The sequence below is a fragment of the Prionailurus viverrinus genome, chromosome D2 (assembly GCF_022837055.1).
Source record: "Prionailurus viverrinus isolate Anna chromosome D2, UM_Priviv_1.0, whole genome shotgun sequence".
Classification (NCBI taxonomy): domain Eukaryota; kingdom Metazoa; phylum Chordata; class Mammalia; order Carnivora; family Felidae; genus Prionailurus; species Prionailurus viverrinus.
In genome coordinates, this window is record NC_062571.1 from 15,885,473 (window position 1) to 15,909,694 (window position 24,222).

At 47.6% G+C, this 24,222-nt stretch overlaps 1 protein-coding gene across 13 annotated transcripts in view; it reads left to right on the forward strand.

Moving 5' to 3' along the window:
- Nucleotides 1-24,222, forward strand: part of SIPA1L2 (signal induced proliferation associated 1 like 2) — a 226,220-nt gene that overhangs the window by 99,906 nt on the left and 102,092 nt on the right. For all 13 annotated transcript variants that reach the window (XM_047825079.1, XM_047825088.1, XM_047825090.1 and 10 more), the window contains exon 3: nt 17,082-18,822. In XM_047825079.1, the coding sequence (XP_047681035.1) occupies nt 17,346-18,822 (1,477 nt within the window). In that variant the 5' untranslated portion in view covers nt 17,082-17,345. The remainder of the gene's footprint in view (nt 1-17,081; nt 18,823-24,222) is intronic.

Below are 24,222 nucleotides of genomic sequence, written 5' to 3' on the forward strand. Positions count from 1 at the left end.
GCAGAGAGAGAGGGAAACAGAGCATCCAAAGCAGGCTCAGTGTTGACAGCACAGAGCCTGAAGCCGGGCTCGAACTCATGAACCACGAGATCGTGACCTGAGCCGAAACCAAAGTTGGGCACTTAACTGACCAAGACACCCAGGATTTTGCGCCCCTGGATTTTGTTACTTCCAGGGAAAGAAGAGACACTTTATAAGCAAGGGGGGTTGTAGAAGCAAAAGATGGGAGGACGCAGACCAAGAGAGACAGAGCACGAGTGGGGGAGGGACAGAGAGAGAGAGAGCGAGCACGAGGGAGGCACGGAATCCAAAGCAGGCTCCAGGCTCTGAGCTGTCAGCACAGAGCCCGATGCGGGGCTTGAACTCAAGAACCGTGAGATCATGACCTGAGTTGAAGTCGGCCGCTTAACCGACCGAGCCACCCAGGCTCCCCAGATGGTTTTCTTTTTGCTTGAAGTTAGCAAGTTTGGATTAGGTTGGCTTCTTTGGGGCAAACTCCGGAATTTTGTTTTGATTTTTATTCCTGAGGTTTAGAGGCCATATGCACATTTGACAAGTTAGCAGTTAGAGTGGAGAGAATGAAGCAGCCTGGATCCTGGTTCCGAGTCTCTCGATTTGCTGTCATTTGATTTTGGGCAAATCACTTATTTATTTTATTTTATTTTATTTTTTATTTTTTTTTTCAACGTTTATTTATTTTTGGGACAGAGAGAGACAGAGCATGAATGGGGGAGGGGCAGAGAGAGAGGGAGGCACAGAATCGGAAACAGGCTCCAGGCTCTGAGCCATCAGCCCAGAGCCTGACGTGGGGCTCGAACTCACGGACCGCGAGATCGTGACCTGGCTGAAGTTGGACGCTCAACCGACTGCGCCACCCAGGCGCCCCGCAAATCACTTATTTAATTGCCCAACGATTTTCTTCCTTATCTGTTACCTGGGGAGACACATCTCTCTCTGGTCTCTCAGAGGTTTTCCTGGGATTGAGTGGACAGAAGAGAGTTTTGAAAATGGCAAATCCCTAAATAAACAGAATGCTCCTGTATTAACATTTTATGATAAAGAACAAATTACTAGTCAAACAAATTCTTTGGGTCCAGCTAGGATTTTTATGAAGCTTATGGTAATATAGATGATTTACTTGCTTGTACTTTTTTTCCTTGTTTGATATTCTGTGTACGTCTCAGGACTGGTCCTCATGATTGTGGTTTCTGTGTCTCTTATTCATTAACCTAGAAATTCGAAGAAAGTAGTGATTTCCCATGAACATAAGCTTATAAAAGGAAACAGGGTTTTTGGTGTTATTTTAATAAAATCTTGTATAGCATACTAGGTGGTCATTCTTTCAGGTTTTTGCTTTCAGTCAAGATCTTTGGAGATAGGCACTTTAAAAAAAATATAAATAACCAACCCAGATTAACGAGTATGCATCTGTAATTCAGAGTGGTTTAACTTTTCTTTCTTACGTAGCATTTGGTCCCTACTTATTTTTCTTATTTGAGAGAGAGACAGCGAGTGGGGTAGAGGGACAGAGGAAGAGACAGAAAGAATCCCACGAAGGCTCCCTGCTCAGTGCAGAGCCCGACATGGAGCTCGGTCCCACGACGCTGGGTTCCCGACCTGAGCAAAAAGCAAGAGTCAGACGTTCAACCGCCCGAGCCGTGCAGGCGCCCCTCGCTTCATACTTTAAAAATTCCAAGTCCGATGGGGCGCCTGGGTGGCGCAGTCGGTTAAGCGTCCGACTTCAGCCAGGTCACGATCTCGCGGTCCGTGAGTTCGAGCCCCGCGTCGGGCTCTGGGCTGATGGCTCGGAGCCTGGAGCCTGTTTCCGATTCTGTGTCTCCCTCTCTCTCTGCCCGTCCCCCGTTCATGCTCTGTCTCTCTCTGTCCCAAAAATAAATAAACGTTGAAAAAAAATTTAAAAAAATAAATAAAAATTCCAAGTCTGGTATGTTGAGGAAGGATTTCCACTTCAGGGCACTGGACTTCATTCCCTGTGTCTCCTGAGATGAAAATGTGTCCCCCTGGAAGGGAATGCCTTATTTAAAGGAGGACATCATGGGAAGAAAGTTCCTTAAGGATTCATTCCAAACATGACTCCTGAATTTGAGGTTTCGGGAAATTTTGTGTTCCCGAGTCCTGAATGAGCTTGCCTTCCTCCTAGCTGCCAGCACGAGGACGACTCGGGGTAAAAATCAGATGGTGAAAAGCATGAATGAAGCCCTCCTGTGTCTCTCTTCTCTGTCCGGCTGACCTACTCAGTAACTGTGCCACATGTCTCCTGTTTCTCCTTAGGACGGGTTTACCCGTGGACGGGAATGCAGAATTTGGACTGCGCACAGCAGTAGCTATTACATCAAGCGTTTAGGACATTGTCTTCTCCCGTCAGATCACTGCTTTATTGGCGGCCCAGCCTTCTGGGAAGCGAGGTTGCTTTGTGTCAGTGACGGTCCCCGCCTTCCTGAGCCTCCCTGAGCCTCCCTCTGCCTGCCAGCCCTGAGAAGCAGGCCCTGCAGCAGAATCGAGCAGGCAGCCAGCGTGGGGGCTCCTGGGAGGGGACGTCACCGTGCTCCCAGCCAGGCACTGGTGTGCGGCATGCTCCCGCTGGCGGGTTGCAGCCACGGCCTCAGCTGCGGGCCGTAAAGCAGCTTCTCTCCCTCGAAGGCGCCGTGAGGAGATGGGACTGCGGTGTCCGGTGGGTGACCGGCTGGCCGTGTCCCCCTTTGAACCATCAGTCCAACGTTTGGGTCGTCAGCTCGGAGCAGGGCACGGTGCGGGTGCCTATACATAGACTCTGGAATTGGAAGAACTCCAAACACTGGGTCTTGGAATCCCATATGAAATGCACACTTCTGTGCAGCACGCCAGTGAGGATTTTGCATGCAGGTGACGCCGGGGTCCCCGGTGAGGATGGCGAGTGCAGGGACAAGCCTGGGGGGGTTGGTGGGGGGAGGGCAGGGCTGTTCCTCTGCAGCAAAATCCACTTTAACTGGCTCTCCCTTATGGGCGCTCCAGGGAGCAGAGGCGCTGTGGACTCTTCTCGAGGGTTACAAGCGGGTGAACTGAGTCCGGAGCTCAGGGAAACGGGAAACCCCTTACAGAGATCATATCCGGTAATGCTCGCTCGCTCGGAGTTTTGCCAGCAGTTTTCTCCGCTTCGCTTCCTGCTTCACCTCGCACGCTAGCCCTCCGATCCTCGGTCCTAAGTGGGAACAAGGGTCGCTCCTTGGCGAGGCGGCAGGATCGGTAGCGAAGGACGCTAGAGACGGTTAGGAACAAACCACTTAACCCATTCGCGCCTCCTCCTGCTTATTTATCAGGTGGGAATGATACTCCTAGTTTGCATTTGTGTGCTGTTAAGAGTCCTCAGAACGCTGACGCATGCTTTCTCATTCGGTCCCGCGAGACCCGTCTGCCGTGCCCTGTGCAGACGTAGTCCCTGTCACGCAGATGAAACTGAGTTTCCGTGGGTGCGTGGGTGGCTGAAGGGCCCACAGTTAATCACGTCCGCAGAGGGAGACGCAGCCTTCATTCCGAGCTCTCCGCGCACCACTGCCCGGCAGGGCACCCAGGCTCACACCGGGCGTGGGGCATCTGAAAATACACGCCAGTGCAAGGGTATCACTGTTCTAACCAAAGTGGTGTTCCAGTGCGTGGGAATAAAGGGCGATGTTTTTGTGAATACGTGCTATAAAAGAAAACCGTGTACGCCAAGTCAATCAGCAATAGGTAATGCTTATCTAACACGAATACCTGCCTCCGTGTATCTTACCATCTTAGGTATCTTGGGACTTAGGTCAAGAGGAGGAAGATGATGGCCATCTCATTGTACAAAAACGAGTAATGTGCTCTGTGTAACGTAGCACGCGTCGGTTTTATAGGCATTTTACTTACGTATTTTTTAAAGTTTATTTACTGTAAGAGAGACGGAGACAGCGTAAGTGGGGGAGGAGCAGACAGAGAGGGAGAGAGAGAGAGAGAGAGAGAGAGAGAGAGAGAGTCCCAAGCGGGCTCCACGCCATCAGTGCAGAGCCCGGCGTGGGGCTCAAACCCACGAAGCCATGAGATCGTGACCTGAGCTGAAACCGGGAGTCAGACGCTTCACCCACTGAGCCACCCAGGTGCCCCTACAGGCGTTTTAAAAAATGTTTTCCTGTTTATTGAATTTAAAGTTTATAAGTACGTGGATTTACATGTTTCTCATACATAGTTATTTCATTTGGACGCTTTAGAAAAATACAAAGAAGAAGGCTATAAAAGCTTGCATAAAGCCTGTCTGTAATAGGTAGCCACTGTCATAAGGCAGGGTTGTTTCTTCACAGTGCTTTTTTTTTTTTTAGTTTATTTATTTTGAGAGGGAGAAGAGAGTGGGGGAAGCAGAGAGAGAGAGAGAGAGAGAGAGGGAGAGAGAGAATCCCAAGCAGGCTCCACACTGTCAGCACAGAGCCCAACGTGGGGCTCAAGCCCACGAACCTGGAGGGAGATCATGACCTGAGCCAAAATCGAGTCGGATGCTTAACCGGCTGAGCCACCCTGGTGCCCTTCTTTGCAGTACTTTACGTATATGGTTTAAACATCAGGTTTTATTTTTGGATCCTTTCACATAAACCTGTGTTGTAAATTCCAACATCACACATACTCAAAGAAGTACTCAAAGTATGGGCTGCGTACCATATTCCATTGTATGATATTTACCATATGAGGCATAGTTAACCCCTCGCCACCGGCTGTTAACGACTGTTCCACGTTTTTCACTCTTGTAGATAGAGTGCATGTCTTGCTATCTAAGTGTTCCCCCACAGCTCTCATTTCTTGGGTAGATTTTTCAGATGTGGAAATACGGAGTCAAACGACTGTGTTTATTGGCATTCGGGGGGAGGTGCCGTCCGCAGCACATGAGGACATCCGCTCCCCAGACCCGCACCAGCACGGAGGGCATTGTGGATGCCCATGCATGTGGATAACTTGGATAACACTCTAGCCAGAAGGGCTGCCCTATCCTTTTAACTCATTTCTTCTGTTACTTATTATGCATGTGCGTATCGTGCCCCGCTCAGCTTCTTGAGGATTAGGATGCTCTGTCAGTCATCCTTACTGCTCCCCAGCAGTCCCCCAGCATCCAGTACGGTGCCGAGTAGAACTGAATGCGTTTATTTACTGGAGTAACAAAGGCTTTTTTGTATCAGATGATAAACCTCGTGAAGCTGTTCAGCGAAACTCAGTATCCTGTAATTCAAATAAACTTGAGAAGGATGGGAAGGTAGCTGTGAGCGTGTGATGAGTGAATGGTGTTTGTTGTGTGTTCCTTAAACATGGCTATTCCTGAAAAATAAAATACTAGACTGTTGTATGGGTTGGTGGGGTTTTCTTTTCCATACCCTTCATGCTCCGTCGAAAGGAAGCATCTTCAGGTTTGATGGCTTTGTGGTTTACTTGTTGCCTTTTTACAGAGAACGCATTGAGGGTAGACACTTTGTGTGTTCAGTTCAGTTTTCAATAGTATTGATTGATTGGAGTTTTGGGGGAGCAAGGTGAGGCAGACAGACCTTTGCTCTGCAAGAGTTTTCACTATGGATTCAGTGGAAAATAACGGAGGGAGTAGATTGGTTCTGAGAAACACAACAGGACAGCTCGCAAATAGTCTTTTCTGAAGGCTCTAGCCTACCAGGTTTTTCTTATCAAATGTTCCTGTTCCCTTCTTTGCGACCCCAGTGTCCCTAAACCTTTATTTAAAGAATAGAATAGATTATTTTCTGTGATTTTTTTTTAAGTGAGAATAACAGAAGAACAGTCTAAATCAGTTGGCACTAGGTTGAAATTCTGTTTTTCTTTTGTTGTGTTTTCCTATGACAGAAATGCCTCAGCTTAAATTATTAATCGGAACGTCTGATTTCCTACTGTGTCATCTGTAATTCAGGGGCCACATCGCTGAAAAAATGTATTAACTAATAACCTCCTGAGGGAAGGAGGTACAGGGCTGTCTCTTTTTATCTCTTTCTGATTTAAAAGATTTAATGGAAAACAGTCAATACCCACAGCTGTTCTCGTGTCTCCTTGGAAAAAAATTCCATGATCAAAATGTTCCATTTAACAAAATGGCTCTTTGTTTTTTTCTCCTTTGACATTAGCTGGCTGACTGGATAGGGGAAAAGCTTACTACCAAGAATTGATTCCTGGTTTTTATTGACACCCCGAAAGTTAAAAAGTGCCAAATAATCTCATTATAATTTAATAGCGTTCCCTTAAATAATTTCAAATGGAAGTTCTAGCTGGAAAGAGGGCAGCACCTGACCGGAGATTGTTTTGGGCATTTTCTTCACTTTCTAGAAGCTTCTGTTTGCCTCTGGGAGAATCAGCTTAACTACCGCAGGTCAGTTACTGCTTTGTGTCCCTGTTGTGGAGTGCACATAAATCAGCAGATACCACATTACGTTTTGTAAACAACGCTGTGTTCCTGGGGGATAGTTATGTATCTTACTCATTTCAATTGCTCAGTTTAAGTCCATCAGTTAATAAATATTTATTCATATGCACGTCAGTTTTGTGGGCTAATAATTCTAGAACTTTCCATGCAGGATACACGGGATAAGCGCTGTGCGTCTACGTTTCATTGAATCTTTCGAATAATCCTTTGAAATAGGTAAAAATCCTTCCCATTTTACAGGTGGGAAACTGAGGCTCGGGGAGAAGGTGTCACTTTGCCATGATCTCAGGTCGCACGCGGTAGATCCTGGGTATTTGCCGAGTGCCCGGTGCTGAGAGCCGAGGGGAGGTTAGTGACAAGTACGTAGGTCGTGTCCGTGGAGTGGTGCAATGTGTTGTAAGGATTATGGTAGCAAGGTAGAGGGAAGGAGAGTCTCGACAGTCTGTGGGTGGGGGAGGAAGCCTGCGCAGAGCCCTTTGCGTGAGAAAATGCAGGGCAGACATGGCGTGTGGAGCTCCAGCCGCTGAAGATGGGGCTGGGCAGCTCCTGGCGGACCTCATCCTACGTGACCTGTCTTACCTTAAGGCAGTCAGGCCTTACTGTGATGAAAATGGGAGACTGTTGAAGGATTTTATGCTAACCCGGGAAAAAGAAGAGAGCAGTTCGACCTGTGGCGGGGGCAGTTGAGACAGCAAGGTATGCACGGATTGGGAAACATCCGGAAGGTTGCAGACAGGCCTCGGGTTGGGTGTGGACTGTATAAACGCTGAGGATTGTCACCATTTAAGGAAGGCCAGTGGAGGATCCAGAGAGGAAACCAAGAAGAGAGAGAAGCAAGAATCACGGTGATCCGTGAATGTGTCGCGATGATACGTCGACTCAGTACTTTGGGGGACTTTGGTTCACGGCCATTTCAATGTAGATGGATGGATGTGAGTTCATCATGAGTGCCAACTCTAGAGGCCGGGGGTGCAAGCATGAACAAGTGGATCAGGACCCTACTCTGATGGAGTGCCCGGCCTCTTCACTTAGAAAGCCACACAAGGGGCCCCCGGGTGGCGCAGTTGAGCGTCTGACTTTTTTTTTTTTTTTTTTAATTTTTTGGGAACATTTATTTATTTTTGAGCGACAGAGTGAGACAGAGCATGAGTGGAGGAGGGGCAGAGAGAGGAGGGGGACACAGAATCCGAAGCAGACTCCAAGCTCCGGGCTGTCAGCACAGAGCCCAAGGCGGGGCTTGAACTCACAGACCGTGAGATCACGCCCTGAGCCGAAGTCGGACGTGTAAGCGACTGAGCCACCCAGGTGCCCTGAGTGTCTGACTCTTAATTTCAGCTCAGGTCATGATATCACGGTTTTGTGAGTTCAAGCCCCAAGTTGGGCTGTGCAGTGACAGCGTGGAGCCTGCTTGGGATAAATAAATAAACAAATAAATAAAAGGAAGGGAAAAAAAGTTACATGAGAGCAGAAACCTTTCATTTGTCCCTTTTACTCACCATGGATTATAACTCAGGATAGACTCAGGACATAGGGTTCTAGTGGAAGCCGAATCCTTTAGGCTTTTTACTGGGGTCTCTGTTTTACCCTGATGAAAAACTCCTTAACTACACCAAGGGGATCAGCTTTTGTGAGCACATCATGTGAGAGTTTTTCTAAATAACAGCACAGGATACTTCAAAAAATTGTCTAGCACCGATGTGAGCATTAGACCAGGAGAAGATTTTATGCTCCTCACAAATCTTAGGTTACCCCTTTGTCACAAAACCCCAAAGAGGAGAGAGACTTCTGCTCTTTTTAAAGTTTTCATGGCCCAGAATATTTATCTGTGGTTCCACCCCATTGTTTAGTTCAAGAAAAATACCTAAGAACTAATTTTCATGTCCCGATCTGCCAAAATCTTGGCAGTCAAAAGTCTGATGACTGAACTTCGGATATCCATTTATGACCATTATTAATAACAGCCCATTTATCACATTGTCTCATTTCCTGGAGTTTAGGGGTCTGCTCTGATAGGCATTTGAGTTCATGGATTGTTTCATAGCTGTATAGCCATAGCTTCACTCAATACCAGGCTGAAGGTACCTGAACTTGGCGATTTTATGGCGAACGCGTTTCAGACCTTAGTGCGAGCGCGCCTCAGCTCCTGTCCTGCCATCCTGGTCACAGGGAGGGTACAAGTGGGGACAGTGTGTCCCTCCATTTAGTCCCTGCCCAATTATACATGTTCATATTAGAGCTGATGGAATACGAGTATGAAAAATAGGCATTTTTTACAGTAGTTAGACTTTTATTATAAGTCTGCCATATAATTTTAACCGTTTTTTTCCTTGAATGAGGCTCATAATTTGTGTGTTTTGTGGTTTTCAATCCATTTGCTACAGCTGCAATCCTGATAAGTGGCTCAATTATAACTGTAATATTGGTCTTAAAGACTCACTGATGTCTCATGGAAAACTTTGAAAAACATCCTATCTAAAGACAATTATGCTTAAATATCACATTTTCTCCATTTCTCTGTTCTATCCTTTACAAATTATTGCCAAGACCATTAGCATGAGAACAGATTATGCCTTCAAGCTGTAAAATCCTTTGGTTTCTCCTTAAGTTGTGGGTTGCTGCCTTGCCCAGCTAGCCCCGTCCTCACCGGAGGCCACCCTCCCGCCCGTGAGGTCACACCGGTTCGCACGTGGATTTTTTTTTAAGTTGCCCACAGAGTGCGGCTGACAACTTCCCATTTTTAGTGGGGAACAAGAGCCGTAGACTTTGACGAAATGTAGGAATCGTTGGAAATGGTGAGGGAGGGGCAGTGCCCTTGACATCAGAGCTCAGCTCAAAGAAAGGAAGAAAAATGTAGAAATTTTAATTAGTGATGGTTCAGAGATGGGCTCTGTACCGTCTCTGGTCTTGGCACGTGGTCAGTTGTCCAGGTTTAGGGGGTTACCTGGAGAGATGGGCATCCATGCAGCTCAGCAGACCTCAGTGCAGATTATTAGTCCATTCTCTCCATTATGGCCTAAAGAGGGAACTAGATGACTTCCATTGTTTTTGATGTTCGGTTTTTTGTAGCCATACCAGGTTGGCAATGTGAGTTCATTTTGCCGTGGAGTAAGCAAAGTAGCATGTTTGAAGATACTCTTAAGTACTGTCTTCATTTACTAAGGCAAGAGGGGGCACATGACAATGGCAATGCCCGTAATATGCCCATAGAGGGGGGGGTCTGTTTTATTTTCCGCCTTCCTAATATCTGATGAAATAGCACTTCTGTCTTTCATGGAAAAAATACCATGGCCTTTTTTGCTTGAGAACTCTGCACTTGCCAGTTTAAAACTCTCATGCCAGGGGCGCCTGTGTGGCTCAGTCGGTTGAGCGTCTGACTTCAGCTCAGGTCATCATCTCGCAGCTCGTGAGTTCAAGCCCCGCGTCGGGCTCTGTGCTGACAGCTTGGAGCCTGAAGCCTGCTTCGGATTCTGTGTCTCCCTCTCTCTGCCCCTTCCCCGCTCATGCTTTGTCTCTGTCTCTCAAAGATGAATAAACATTAAAAAAATTTTTTTTTTTAACTCTCATATCAGTTTTTTACCATCTGTTAGAATGACCCAGTCATTCTAGGACCAGACAGGAGCAGACGCACCGCTGTGTAGTAAAAGTGACGTGGGGGCTCTTAGGTTCATATGGCTTTATTATGGCATGCTTTCCTTCCATACCGTTCGAAGACATTGTCTGTACCCACCTTGTGTGGCCAGTACAGTGGCAGGGGGTGGGAAGCTCTTTCCAGAGCAGACTAGCTGTTGACTCTTATGTTCAAGGTAACCTGTTCTGGGAAGGATCTGGGCCTGCCTTGGCACAAACAGTGGCCTGCAAGGAGCTAACAGCTCTCCATATTTATCTGAGTTTCTGTCATAAATGTTTCTGCAAAATTATTAAACTTTCATGATTGCGGTATATTCTGTAAGCGTAAGAACTCTCCATTTAAGTGCTAAACGCTTTATCTCATAAAAGGTTACTGTCTAACACAGGACTTTAGTAATTTATTCATTTATTTAATAATATTTATTGAATAGCTGCCACACGCTAGAAACCGTGCCCGGCGCGGCAGGTTAAGTGGTGAATGGAACAGACCCAGCCCTAGGGCCTTGAGGCGAGGAGGTTGAAGCAAGGCGGGGGAGGGGGGTGTCTGGGAAAGAGAGGACACCAAGGGAGCGTGTCGCAGAGACACCCAGTCAGGGATGAGAGTGATGAGGCTATCAGCTCGGCCCAGGCAGCTGGCGCTCCATTTCCAGGGACAGCTCAGATGCAGGGGTGGACAGGTTGAAGGCTGGGAAGGCACTCAGCATGTCTGGGCCACAGCACAGAGGACAGGGAGGGAGGACCCCGAGACAATGAGGCTGCAGCTTGAGCAGGACAGATCAGGAAAAGACTTGTCAGGCACAGTTTGGATTTTTATCTTAAGAAAGCTGGTAAGTCTTAAATGATTGTGCGCCAGGGGCTCACACGGAGGGACAGGTTCAGGAGTCGGCAGGTCCGTTAAGTGATGACAAAAGTCCAGTGAACTATTTATATTGGCTTTATTTTTCCCCTGAGAAGTAAGAAACTGCGGTATTTGCCGAGAGGTTGGGGCTGGAAGTGTGAAGAGATCAAGGTCTTTCCCACGGCAGCTGTGCAGATGGGGGAGGAAATGGGGCGGAGGGGTGGGGCGGGGAACAGGACTGAGCTGGATAATAGTCCCAGACTTTTCATATCAGCCTCCCAGACTCACTGGAAACCCGAAAGGACTTCATTTGAACACAGTTCTGTGCTTGGGGGATTGTATTTTCTTCGGTAGTGATGCGCACCTGTAATTATTGTGAGCTCTGTGCCTTGTGTGGGGGCCGATCACAGTCCCCTGATTTCTGCGGGCTCTTCTCTAAGATGCCATGCTTTTCCTGTCTCTTCTGCCATTGTGATGTCCAGCAACACCAGTCGGGCACGCCACCTTGCACTTGAGATTCACAGTGGGTGTGAGCACAGAGGCTATACAGATACTTGGTCAGTACAAAGAATAAATCTGGGGACAGATGTCTGCAGGACTTCTGTTACATTCACGTACGTGCCACTAAGAGTGCAAATTTCGGTCTTTCAAAAACTTAGCTCAGTGCTGCGGGCTAACAGGCAAAGGCGGAAAGTTAGAACTTGCAAACAACATAAAGATAATGAAAGATGACAGAAGGGCCTTCTGTGCCAGACATGCTGCTCCAGACGCCCAGCTCGTCAACCACGGCCCTGCAGGGCGAACACGATTCACTGGTGTAGGGCTGTTGTGTGTGTGTGCGCGTGCACACGCGTGCATGTCTGTGTCTCCCTCCCAGCCAGAGCCTCTCCGCTAGGTTCTGGATGATCCCAGAGGTCATTCCAGCTCACACTTTAGATTTTCATCCCCTCCATTGTTGTTGCTTTTTGCATTTCTCCCTGCGTAGAGCCTGTACCTTTCCTTGTTAATATCTGCTTTTCAAAGACCTTGATTTTAATTCTTCCCCATGTGCTGTAATACCGGTTTTAATTGCATGATGTTAATATTTCTAGCTTATCTCACTTGCAAACAAGTCCTGTGATTGTTCTGAGGGGTCTTACTTTTACCGCGGTAGTAAAAATAATTCGCCTGGGAATACTTTTTAAAAGAAGGTGCTGTGTGTCATAGTTTGTGTTTAGTCCTCTATTTAGTAGTCCTTGTAAAAGGAAGGCGCTGTCTAGGATTCTGTCAGTAGGTTGACTTTGGGGAGTTACGGCAAGCTGGAAAATGTGGCTGGAAGGATGAGGGGCCAGGAGGGGAGCTTCTGTAGCCCTGCTTCAACTTTAGTAATCAGCTACCAAGTCAGGAATTTTTTGGCTTTGAACACTTTGGGTTGTTAGCGGCGCACGTGACATGCGTTGAAAGGCGTATATTTACATGAGAGCGGGATCTTGCCCAAGAGGCGCCGGTCTCGATTCTGGATCCAAGTGCCAGAACTACACTTTCAATTCATTTCTTCATGGACCAGGCGATGTGCAACACAGTACGAAGTATTTTGGTTATTGAATTTGCTGTCTTCCGTCTTTCACTGAGTATAAATATGGTCTCTTAGAACCTTTAAAGTTGATCTGGACTACACAAAGACCTAACTCAAACGGAATAAACAAACAAACAAACAAACAAAAAACAAAACAAACAAAAAAAAACCCACTAGACCTGGTGCCAGGTCTAGGTGGGAGTCAAGACCTCTATCCTTAGGATTCCTTCTTTCCCTCCCGAGGCTCAGCCTCAGCGCGGTCACACCAGCTAGTGAGCCCCGCAGCTCCGTGTGTATGTTGCACCCCCTGAGCCCTGCCAAGAATCCTAGCCCCTTGCTTGGGGGGGGGGGGGGGGTCACTCACTCTTCCGGGCAGGGCAGGGCTGTCATTGGCTCATCCCTGGACCAATCCCTGAAGGCAGGAGAATGCAGCACTTTCATTGGTCAGATCTGTGTCACATGTCAGGGGTGGAGTTAGGCCCCCAGGATAAACTGATTTTAGAGGCAAGGTTCCCCAGCGGGATTCAGGAGAAGGAAAGGGAATAATAGATCCTAGCCAGGAGGAGCCACTAGCTGTCTGCTACGGCTAATGTTATCACACATCAAAAATTTAAAAACTGTAACTGAAGCAATGGTCTCAGAAGATTTCTTTGGGGAAGAGTTTTGTGTGCTCTCAGTTTGCTGTTCTTTTTTGCTTTCTGACCAGCGTAATACTAAAATTCAACACAAATTCATCTGTCTTTAATTGTTTTTATCTCTTCTGTTTAAAAATAATCTTGGGGTACCTGGGTGGCTCAGTTTGTTGAGCATCTAGCTTTGGCTCAGGACACGATCTCACAGCTTGTGGGTTTGAAACCCGCATCAGGCTCTATGCTGACAGCTCAGAGCCTGGAGCCTGCTTCGGATTCTGTGTCTCCCACTCTCTCTGTGCCTTCCCCACCTGCACACTCTCTCTCTCTCTCTCTCTCTCTCTCTCTCTCTCTCTCTCTCTCAAAAAATAAACATTAAAAAATTTTTAAATAACACAAAGTAAAAATAATCTAATTTTTTGCAGTGTATTGTCTTCCATTTCTATGGGAGATCTACGGGATAAAGATTTTGTATCTTTAAATTCTGTTACAAACAATGATACATTTAGAAATGTAAAAGGGTATAAATACTCAGAATAGACCGCTGACTCTTTTATGGTCTGTTTTTCTGGAAGTTATTATTCAGTGAATGTGTTGTCCTTGCTAGGTTTCTGTGTCTCACAAATCTCCCGGCAGATGGCTTAACCCCAGGGCTGCCCCCAGAAGTGTGGGGAGTGGGTTCCCCGTATGGGGAGGTGCTGGTTTGTTCAGCTTGAGGCGTGGTGGGCGTGGGCCAGAGTCCTACCTGCGCCCAAATCTTGAGTGCTTCCTGCTTTGACTGCCATGTGCTGTGTGAATATTGGTATTTTCAGCACGCGCCATGACATGGAAAAGAAAGACTGGGATACTTCCTAAATTTTTAAAATAGCGTTTGGTCTCATAAATGGGAGGATAAAGGAGTTTTAAAATGGTTAAGATGGCTCCTTGCATCTCCTGGGTACACTGGTCATATTTTTATGTAGCGATTGGTTACGTTTCTGTTGTCTTCAGCAAGAATCAGCCTTTATATTTTCCATTCTCGGATCAGTTTGGGGAATTTGTGGTTTGCCAGGAAATCATTAGTTTCCTCTGTGTTCAAAGTTGTTGCTTTACAGTTGCTTGTGGTATAATTCTTCTTATGCTTAATATTTATTTTAATCTCCTGTATATGTGGTCATGTTTCCTTTCCCATGTCCAGACTTGTATAATATTGTTCTTTCTCTCTTTGCCTTTTTCAGGCTTTGGAAGGAGTAGATCTGTTTTCTTGCTCTTTTTTAAAAAAAACTACCGTTTGGATTTGTCCCTTTTCTACCTTGTTTTTCCCTCATTCCATTAATTTCAGCTTTTATCTTTATTCATTCCTTCTTTCCTGGTTTCTTTGAGGGCATTTTGTTCTAAAATTTTAAGGTGGTGGTGCTTAGCTGCTGATTATATTTTTTCAAAGTACAGTGTGGTGGTTTCGGTGGGCATGGTTCTTCCTTCTTTATACACAATTAATTAGTATGTAATTAATAGTATATACTTGCAAATGAGTGTCATATGAATGTCTGTTGAGAATTCACATATCTCTGTACCAGCCGTTAGAAATCATTTGTAAGCCTTCAAATTCATTGGGTTGTATAAGCAGCAGAATCGTCAATAGAATTTAGAGATCATGTAGAAGCCGGTCTAGTAAATCAAATACCATTTCAGCAGCGAGACTGTAGGCAACAAGTTGTTTTCTTTCATATCTCAGTTGTCATTTTTTTCAGTTTCCAGGAAAGCATTCTGTAATAGCCTAAATTGTACAGGAAATAACTGTCATTCAGAATCGCCCGTGATCCTTTGAAACACAATAAAAAATTCCAAGTGAAATAGAGAAGATGCAGGCCTGTCTCTTCTCTTTCTGAGAACCACGGACAGACACCAGTCTGTTTGGTTCACCGAAGCATCTGATTGTTCGTTCTCCCTTTGTTGGCCACAGCCTAAAACATCATTCTGTTTCCTCAGTCATGAAGTTGCCCTGCGAATAGACAGCATCTTATCATTCCCAGTCCCATTTTTCCCCCCCAATGAGGGGAAGGCAAGTTGCCATGATAAGAAAATATCAGGTATTCCAAAAGACTACCACATGTTATCTCAAAGCCACTAAGAACCCATCGGAGGGGCACCTGGCTGGTTCTGTCGGTGGAGCATGTGACCCTTGATCTCAGGGTGGCGAGTTCAAGCTCCACTTTGGTGTAGAGATTACTTAAGAAAAAAGAACCCATTGGAAAGAGTTCTAATACTGCTCAGCTGTTTGGAATTTTAATATTTTCTAACAAATATTTGCGGTTTTTTTTTCGTGCTTTGATGAGGATGGAGGGAAATCAGCAATATTATACCTTCATCACCATCATTATTTTCAGAAGAATTAGAGCCATTCATACATTCTTATGCCAACAAGGAAGGCTTCCATCCATTGGGGACATAATGATACCTGGATGATATTTTTGTCTAAATAGAGATGGAATACATTGAAACGGTGATTTGTAATTAAAAATAAAAGTTGATTAAAATTCAAGTGTCAGGGCACCTGGTTGGCTCAGTCGGTTAAGCATCTGACTTCGACTCAGGTCCTGATCTCACAGTTTGTGGGTCCGAGCCCCGTGTCAGTCTCTGCGCTAACAGCTCGGAGCCTGGAGCTTGCTTCGGATTCTGTGTCTCCTGTCTGCCTCTGCCCCTCCCTGCTTATGCTCACACTCTCTCTCAAAAATAAATGAATAAACTTAAAAAAAAACGTCAAGTTTCTCTTAACCACAAAGGTGCACAAAGGTATGTTGTATCTCTGTGATTTTATTTTACCCTGCACATTTATCAGATTGCCAGTGGCATAATAAACTAGAAAGTTAACACTCGTGGGATGCCCGGGTGGCTCAGTTGGCTAAGTGGCCGACCTCGGCTCGGGTCTTAATCACACGGCTGTGTGTTTGAGCCCCGCTTCGGGCCCTGTGCTGACAGCCCAGAGCTTGGAGTCTGCTTTGGATCTGTGTCTCCCTCTCTCGCTGCCCCCACCCCCCCCCCGCCCCACTCATGTTTTGTCTCTCTCACAAATAAATAAACATTAAAAAAAAAAGAAACACTCGTTCGGATAGTCAGTTCTTTTTTTTTTTTTTTTTAATGTTTTTTATTGATTTTTTGAGACAGAGACAGAGAGAGACAGAGCATGAACAGGGAAGGGGCAGGGAGAGAGGGAGACACAGAATCCGAAGCAGGCTCCGGGCTCCGAGCTGTCAGCACGGGGCCCGACGCGGGGCTCGAGCTCACAGACCGCGAGATCATGACCTGAGCGGGAGTCGGATGCTCAACCGACTGAGCCACCCAGGCGCCCCTGGATAGCCAGTTCTTAAAGGCTCCCTCCCACTTCACCAGGAATCTCGGCGGGGTCTTATTCGATTGCAAGACCGCAGTCTAAAAATACATTGAGAACGCCTGGTATTGATCCTTGTGCTGCTGGACATTTTGAGTTTACATGTTTTGAAAGGAAGTATAATGATACTCAAAAAATTACGTGGCCATTGTGTTACTCTTGATAACTAATGGAAATGTTTTGTCTACCTCATTTAAGCCAGGCCACATTAACAGATAATGTTGGTACAGAGATGAAGGGCGTGTTGCTGGCTGAGAGGAGCTTGAAGTTAGCTGGTGGAGGAGACTGGTCGATACACCAGCCAGGAGGAGTATAAAGAGATCTGTTCCCATTAGTGTAGACACGGGTGCTGTGGGAACACAAAGGAAGCACCCTTTGGCAGATGTGGGCTGAGGCAAAGTTTCTCGGAAGGGGTACTGCTCGATTCTGCATATAAGTGCCAGCCAGCCAAGTAGTGCGAGAAGGCAGAATGTTCCAGAGAGAAGGAGCAGTGTGAGCAACAGAGACTTGAAACTTCATGACCGTTTGGGGGAACTGGGGATGGGCAGAAATTGGAGAGAAGGATCGATAAGAAACCCTATGTAGAACGCATTGAACTTGAGCGACAAAAATTGCTAATGGCTGTTTTCTGTGTTTTAATTCAGGTGAAGGAAATACTCCAGGCCAGATGTCTTAAGGAATGCTCCTGAAAAGGACAGAGGCATACAAAATTAGTTCAACATCTGAGAAGCAAGCTGGTTTTGGAAAAACCATACTCTGAGGATGTCGTTTGCTTTCGGTTAAAAGGAGAAAGTACAGCTGTAGAGGAAGCCTTTATATCTGCGTTTACGGTCGCGTCGTAAATGACAATGTAATTAGTTTCACCTCAGTCTTGCTGGTGAGCCTTGGAGCTTCTTGCCTCGGCAGACATGAGCGACCCAAGGCAGCCCCAAGAAGAGAAGCACAAGCTTGGCAGGGCCTCTTCCAAGTTCAAGGATCCTCCCAGAATCATGCAGTCGGATGATTATTTTGCTCGAAAATTTAAAGCCATTAATGGCAACATGGGCCCCGCCGCCTCTTTAAATGCCTCGAATTCCACCGAGAGCGGTGGTCCGGCTAATGGCACCCCAGCCGTGCCCAAGATGGGTGTGAGAGCAAGAGTGTGTGAGTGGCCTCCCAAGAAAGACTGCTCCAAGGAGCTGACCTGCAAGGCGCTGTGGGAAAGCCGGTCTCAGACCAGTTACGAAAGCGTCACGTCCATCACGCACAACGGGCAAAGCGACCAGAGCGACGGTCAGCAAGAAGAGAAGCTCGATCTAGACTTTGTGGAGGCGAAGTACACCATTGGGGACATCTTTGTTCACTCTCCTCAAAGAGGGCTGCACCCCATAAGGCAGAGAAGCAACAGCGATGTCACCATCAGTGACATCGATGCTGAAGACGTCTTAGACCAAAATGCAGTGAACCCCAACACCGGGGCCGCCCTCCACCGAGAGTACGGGAGCACGTCTTCCATTGACCGGCAGGGCTTATCTGGCGAGAACTTCTTTGCTATGCTCAGAGGGTACCGAGTAGAGAATTACGACCACAAAGCGATGGCCCCTTTTGGGTTCCCTGAGTGTTTCCCCTGCGATCCTGCAATCTCTCCCAGCCTCCACGCGGCAGCACAGATATCCAGGGGAGAATTTGTCCGCATCTCAGGATTAGACTACATGGACAGTGCCCTCCTCGTGGGGAGAGACAGGGACAAACCTTTCAAACGGAGGTTAAAGTCGGAGTCGGTGGAGACGTCCCTCTTCCGGAAGCTGCGAACTGTTAAAAGTGAACATGAAACGTTCAAGTTCACGTGTGACCCGGAAGATGGTCGCCTGGAGCGGGGCGTCCGCCCTTGGAATTGTCAGCGGTGTTTTGCCCATTATGACGTCCAGAGCATTTTGTTTAATATCAACGAAGCCATGGCTACGAGGGCCAACGTGGGGAAGCGGAAAAACATCACCACCGGGGCCTCCGCGGCGTCCCAGACTCAGATGCCGGCGGGCCAGACGGGCAACTGCGAGTCCCCTCTGGGGAGCAAGGAGGACCTCAACTCCAAGGAGAACCTGGATGCTGACGAGGGAGACGGGAAGAGCAACGAGCTCGTCCTGAGTTGTCCTTACTTTCGGAACGAGACTGGCGGGGAAGGCGACAGGAGGATCGCCCTTTCCAGGGCCAGCTCGTCTTCGTTCAGCTCCGGGGAAGGCTGCTCCTTCGAGTCCTCTCTGAGCTCCCACTGCACGAACGCCGGTGTGTCGGTCCTGGAAGTGCCGAGGGAGAACCAGCCCATCCACCGGGAGAAAGTGAAACGCTACATCATAGAGCACATTGACCTTGGGGCCTATTATTACCGCAAGTTCTTCTACGGGAAAGGTAAGGGAGCATCCTGGGGGTGTGTGTGTGTATCCCAGACTGGTTTTTGCATGTTGCTTTGGGCCGGAGCCCCTTCACCGGGGAGTCCGAGGCCGTGGTTCACTGGACCCTCCGTCGCTTCCAGACTAACCCCTTCCTCAGGAACCCCTCTTCCTGCCTTTGCTGATTGGTGATCTCCAGTGTGGAATGACCACCTCTGTCTCTCTGCCTTCGCCAATTTGTGAGCATCACAGATATCAGACCTGCTCTAGATTTACCCCTTTTTTTTAATGTTATTTATTTATTTCTTTTGAGAGAGATAGAGCATGGGCGGGGGAGGGGCAGAGAGAGAGGGAGAGAGAGAGAGAATCCCAAGCAGGTTCTGACCCGTCAGCGCAGAGCCCAACGCAAGGCTCAGACTCACGAACCGTGAGATCGTAACGTGAGCCAAAAACAAGAGTTGGACACTTGACCGACTGAGCCACTCAGGCACCCCCATGTTTTAAAAAGTTTATTTATTTATTTGAGAGAGAGAGAGAGACAGAACATGTGAGTGGGGGAGGGGCAGAGAGAGAGAGAGAGAGAGAGAGAGAGAGAGAATCCCTAGCAGGCTCTGTGCTCACAGCACAGAGCCCCACGTGGGGCTTGAATTCACGAACCCTGAGATCATGACCTGAGCCAAAATCAAGAGTCAGATGCTTAACCAACTGAGCCACGCAGGCACCTCTAGATTTACCCCTTTTAAGACCTCTTCCGTGGGTTAACCTTTATCCCTCCCTTCTTCCTCTGAATAATCTCTCCTCCTGTTTATGGTGGATAATTCTGTCGGGTGTTTTCCCCCTCTAGTCTTTTCTGTGCTTTTTGGGTCCCCCCTCTGTTTCGTCTTTCCACTTCTGTGTCTTCACAGCTCCTGCTGCGCTGTTGTGTGCATTGGAAGTGTTAAGCAAATCTTTGCTGAAAGCATGTATAAATTAGCACGACAGATAGTTTTCCCGCAGCTCTGTAAGTGGCCCTCAAGGTTCAGATACAAACAATTCTTTGGTATTGTGATTTTAGAAATTCTTTCATCCTATGTGAAATAGTATTTACTTTTGTTTAGATTTTTGGGCTCGAAGGCTGCATTCCTCAGAAGTCCTATAGTTGAGTCCTCAGCCGTTATATAAGTATCCTTAGTTATTCCAGGGACATGAAATCTGCTTGGTTTGAGACACCTACAGAGAAACAGGTCCCATATACATATGGCAGCCGCAGGCTCAGTAAAAACACTCAGGGCATCTCACTGCTTTCTTACTGGGTGCAGCTTACCACTTTGGCCCCTTTCTTATATAGGATAGCATAGTTTTTCTTTCTTTCTTTCTTTCTTTCTTTCTTTCTTTCTTTCTTTCTTTCTTTCCTCCCTCCCTCCCTCCCTCCCTCCCTCCTTCCCGCCCTCCTTTTTTTAAAAGTAGGCTTCACTCCTAGGGCGCAGCCCAAGTGAGGTTTGAACTCGGGACCCTGAGATCAAGAGTCAGATGCGTAACTGATTGGGCCACCCAGGCGCCCCTTGGACAGTGTGCTTTTCAGGGCTGTCTTTTTCTGTTTTCAGTGGACCCAGCAGCCAGTCTGGAGAAGCTTCTCCACCGTCTGTCTTCTTGGTGAATGAACCATTCTGCCACGGATGTGGAGAGTTGTCGTATCGGTTTATGTCGGATCGGTTTCTGTCTTCAGAAATGTTTGCGTGCACTCTTTGACGCCAGTTGGTTCTTTTTGGTGGTGGGTTGGGGTGTGCCTCAGACCTCGGGAGGTCACTCCATCCACGTCAGTCCCTGGAGCGTCGTTTAATACTTTTCTCCGTGGGCTACAGGCTTTAAAGAATTTGCTTGCTGGATAGACGGCAGTTGTTACATTCATAATGGTTCTCCCTCAGTTTTGCATGAATTCAGGTTTCACCAGTGACCCAGAATCCTGATATGAAATCATGTCAGTGATAGAATGATCATGATGTTGGATAAGCGGTTTAGCTAAATGGGCCCTTGCCTTACCACTGGTCACATGTTTGAGTTATCTTTCTGTTTTCATACTGATGACACAATGGGGCTCGAATAGTTCTGTCAGCGGGCCTTGGCTCCCCACGTGTGTTTCCCTGCTCCCGTCTCAGTCCTGGCTTCTGGTAGAACCCAGAGAAACTTGGGCTTCCTTTTTAGTCTGCGCTGTATGAAAGAATGCCGGGCCCTCGTGACCCTGTTCATCCAGGCACAGCGCTTTACAAAATGCTGTTCAAAGATGGCCTCCAGGTGGGAACTAGTTATTTTTGGAAAGGGAGGCCGGGAAGAAATAGGCTCCCTAATTAAGATTCTTTTCATTGACGAAGCCATGGCTGTCGATGCCAGCAACAAAATAGCCTCTTAGAATTATGAGGCCCTGAAGTCTTCAGGCAGTGAGTCATTTTGGCTTAGGTGAGTTTCGTAAATAGTTTATGGCTCACCCTCCAAAGCGTCAGAACGTGAAAGTCCTGTACGTGTCCGTGAATGCGTACCTGTGTATTTATGCAAATACTGAGGGCCAGCATCCCGTGTGTACTTGGGGCATATGTGTACTTGTGTATTAAGTATGCATAGACGTGTACATGGAATGAGGGGTGGATGCTTTCTGAGGCAAGGTCACCACCATTAATGACCTTAGGTCTGTTCCCAGAGCTGGTTTTCGGTGCTGGGTTCTGTTAGTTCTCTCGACTGCTTTTTGTAGGGTTTTTTTTTGTTTTTTTTTTTTTCCCCCTTGAACTCTCAATTGACACTTCCTGGTAGTTTTAAAGAGTGTCTGTGAGTGGTTGTACTTCTTCTGCTTTTTTCTAAGCTGCTGCTTAGGATTTTCCGGGGCGTTGGAAAGAACATCAGCAAACTTGTTAGCTTTGAAAGTGAAATTCAAAATAAGCTCCAGAGAACTTGAGGGCAGACACCACCCCCCCCCCCCCGCCCCACGTGGGTGAGTCGTACGTGGACGCAGACAGAAGCCTTGGGGGTCCCGGGCGTCGGGCTCCGTCTGGTTCCAGGCTGCCCTGGGGATCTGTGAATGAGCCAGGCAGGTGAAATCTAGCACCTCTGCAAATGAGAACGTGGGGCAGTGATCCCTGAGGTGGCTTTGTCCTGTGTTCCTCGATTCTGGGTTGAGGAAGGTGCCGTTGACCGAGCCGGCCCCGGCTGCTCTTGCCCTGCAGCCGTGACCTCTGCTACTTTCTTCTAGATTTAGCTCTTCCCCTGTGGGCCTGTGTGTCTCAGGATGAAACTGGCTACCACAGCATCTGCCGCTGGCACCCCAGCGGGTCCCTCTGCAGAGCCTTGAAGGACTGGAGACGGGCCACAGTCTGTGGGCTGTGGCCTCCGTGGTGCGGGACTGGAGACAGGGAGCAGGCTGGCACCCTGGCGTCAGCCTCTAGACTCAGACCTGCAAACAAACCCCACGTGGCAGGAACCTACAGATGGAGGCCCCCCGGGCAGCCTGGCCCAGAGAAGGGTGTGTTCACAGGGAAGGAGCTTCTTTTCTTTTTTCTCTTTCTCCTTCGCTCAGTTTTCCTCTTTGGAAGCAGGCGTTCAGGGATCGCCTTCCCGGGACCGCCTTTTCTTTTTCTCCACTCTCCATTGCTCTGTGTGAAATTGCATTTTCAAAAGAATTGAGCGGCCCCCAATCCCTGGGGAAGGTTTCAAGTACAGAGTCTTAAGGATGCAGCTTACCCTTTCCTGGGTGGGTGATGTGGGATGGCTGCCCTTTGTGCCGAGGGGCGCTCCTGTGACACACAGTCCCTGGGCGGGCTCGGTAACAGCCCTGCCAGAAGGCTTTACGCAGGGGAGTGGTTAGCCCGCAGCAAGCTGTGGACCAACATCACTTGTCCGGGCAAATCCGTCTGTAGCCTGGAGGGAAACAGCTTTATTTATTTATTTTTAAAATTTTTATCTTTTTAAAAGTGGGTTCTCTCCTACGGTGTTTCCTTCTAGATGAGGTGAAGAGGTCCTTAGGAATTGGTGATATGATACCTGCTCTTGAAAAGCCTGCCATTTAAAATTTTTAATGATTTATTTGTCTTTTGGGGGGGTGGGTGGGAGACCGAGCGTGAACGGGGGAGGGGCAGAGAGAGAGCGAGAGAGAGAGAGACAGAATCTGAAACAGGCTCCAGGCTCTGAGCTGTCAACACAGGGCCCGACGCAGGGCTCGAACTCGCAAACCATGAGATTCGTGACCTGAGCTGAAGGCAGACACTTAACTGCTTAACCAACTGAGCCGCCCCGGACACCCCTTGAGTGAAACAGCTTTTTAAAGGAGATCGGGGATTGAAGCAAGAGTAGGGAGTGCTGCCTAAGGATGCCTAAGGATCCTCACTGTTGCTGGTGATGCCCATGAAGAAAAATGGGTGCAGCCTGCCACGCTCCTGTTTCCCTCGTGGAAGCCCCAGTGAAATCACGATTTCCATCTTCTGTGAGTTTTCCATTTGGGAAGCAGGTGGCGAGGAAAGGCCCCTTGGACAGGGATTCTAGTTGTACGAGCCTGTTTGGATACTCGAGCTTCTGTTGCTGCACGGTGGCTGGCTTCGCGTCCTTCTGGACCTCCTGGGCACTTGGAGCCGCTGGTCAGCCATGGGCTGTCCCCAGCAGGGCTGGAGTGGAGCTGTGGGATCGCGAAGCCATGCCGTGGGTCCCTGCCTGCCAACTGTGTCTTGTCCTTTTTAGGAAATTGCACACCAGCAGAGTTACTCAAGAGTTCTGAAACTGTTCTCTTCCTTAGTTCAGACCACACTTGTCTTCTCTAGACAAGAATAGCTCTAGAAGGCAGCCTGCATCATTTTTAGGTGAAGAAAGCTCAAACCAGAGAGATAAAGCTGGGTCTCTTTGGAGACTTTGGAGTGGAAAGCAGCCAAGTGTTGGAGCCATTGGGACATTGTTTTACGCGGGTACAGAAACATGGCCTCTTACTTTCGGGGAAAATACTAAGATTGCCAAGAATTTGGCCTAGAATTCTTCCACGGCGCATCAGTGTTATACGATCATTACGGGAAAATATAGTCAAGAAGCCAAAGAAAAAAGAGTAAAATCAGCCCAGTCAGTCCCTAAGAGACAATCACTGTGAACGGTTTCCTCTTTATCCTTGTAGGCTTTTTCTGATGCAAATACGTTTATGTAAATGGAACCTTCTATTGCTGTGTCTGTAGAACTTGCTCCGGATGATCATCCTTCTGTGTTGTTATGTGTAGAGCTGTATCAGCACTTTATGAGCCATTATCAATTATCACTCTCTGCTTGGGGGGGGGATGCCAGGTATTTGCCACCCATGATCCGGGCAGAAGAGTTAATGACTGGATTTGCTTTATTTCAGAGAAAAACCCACCAGCTTGATAGAGGCACAATGATAATGGGACATCTATTTCTTACTGTCTTAGATGCAGTATATACCTAC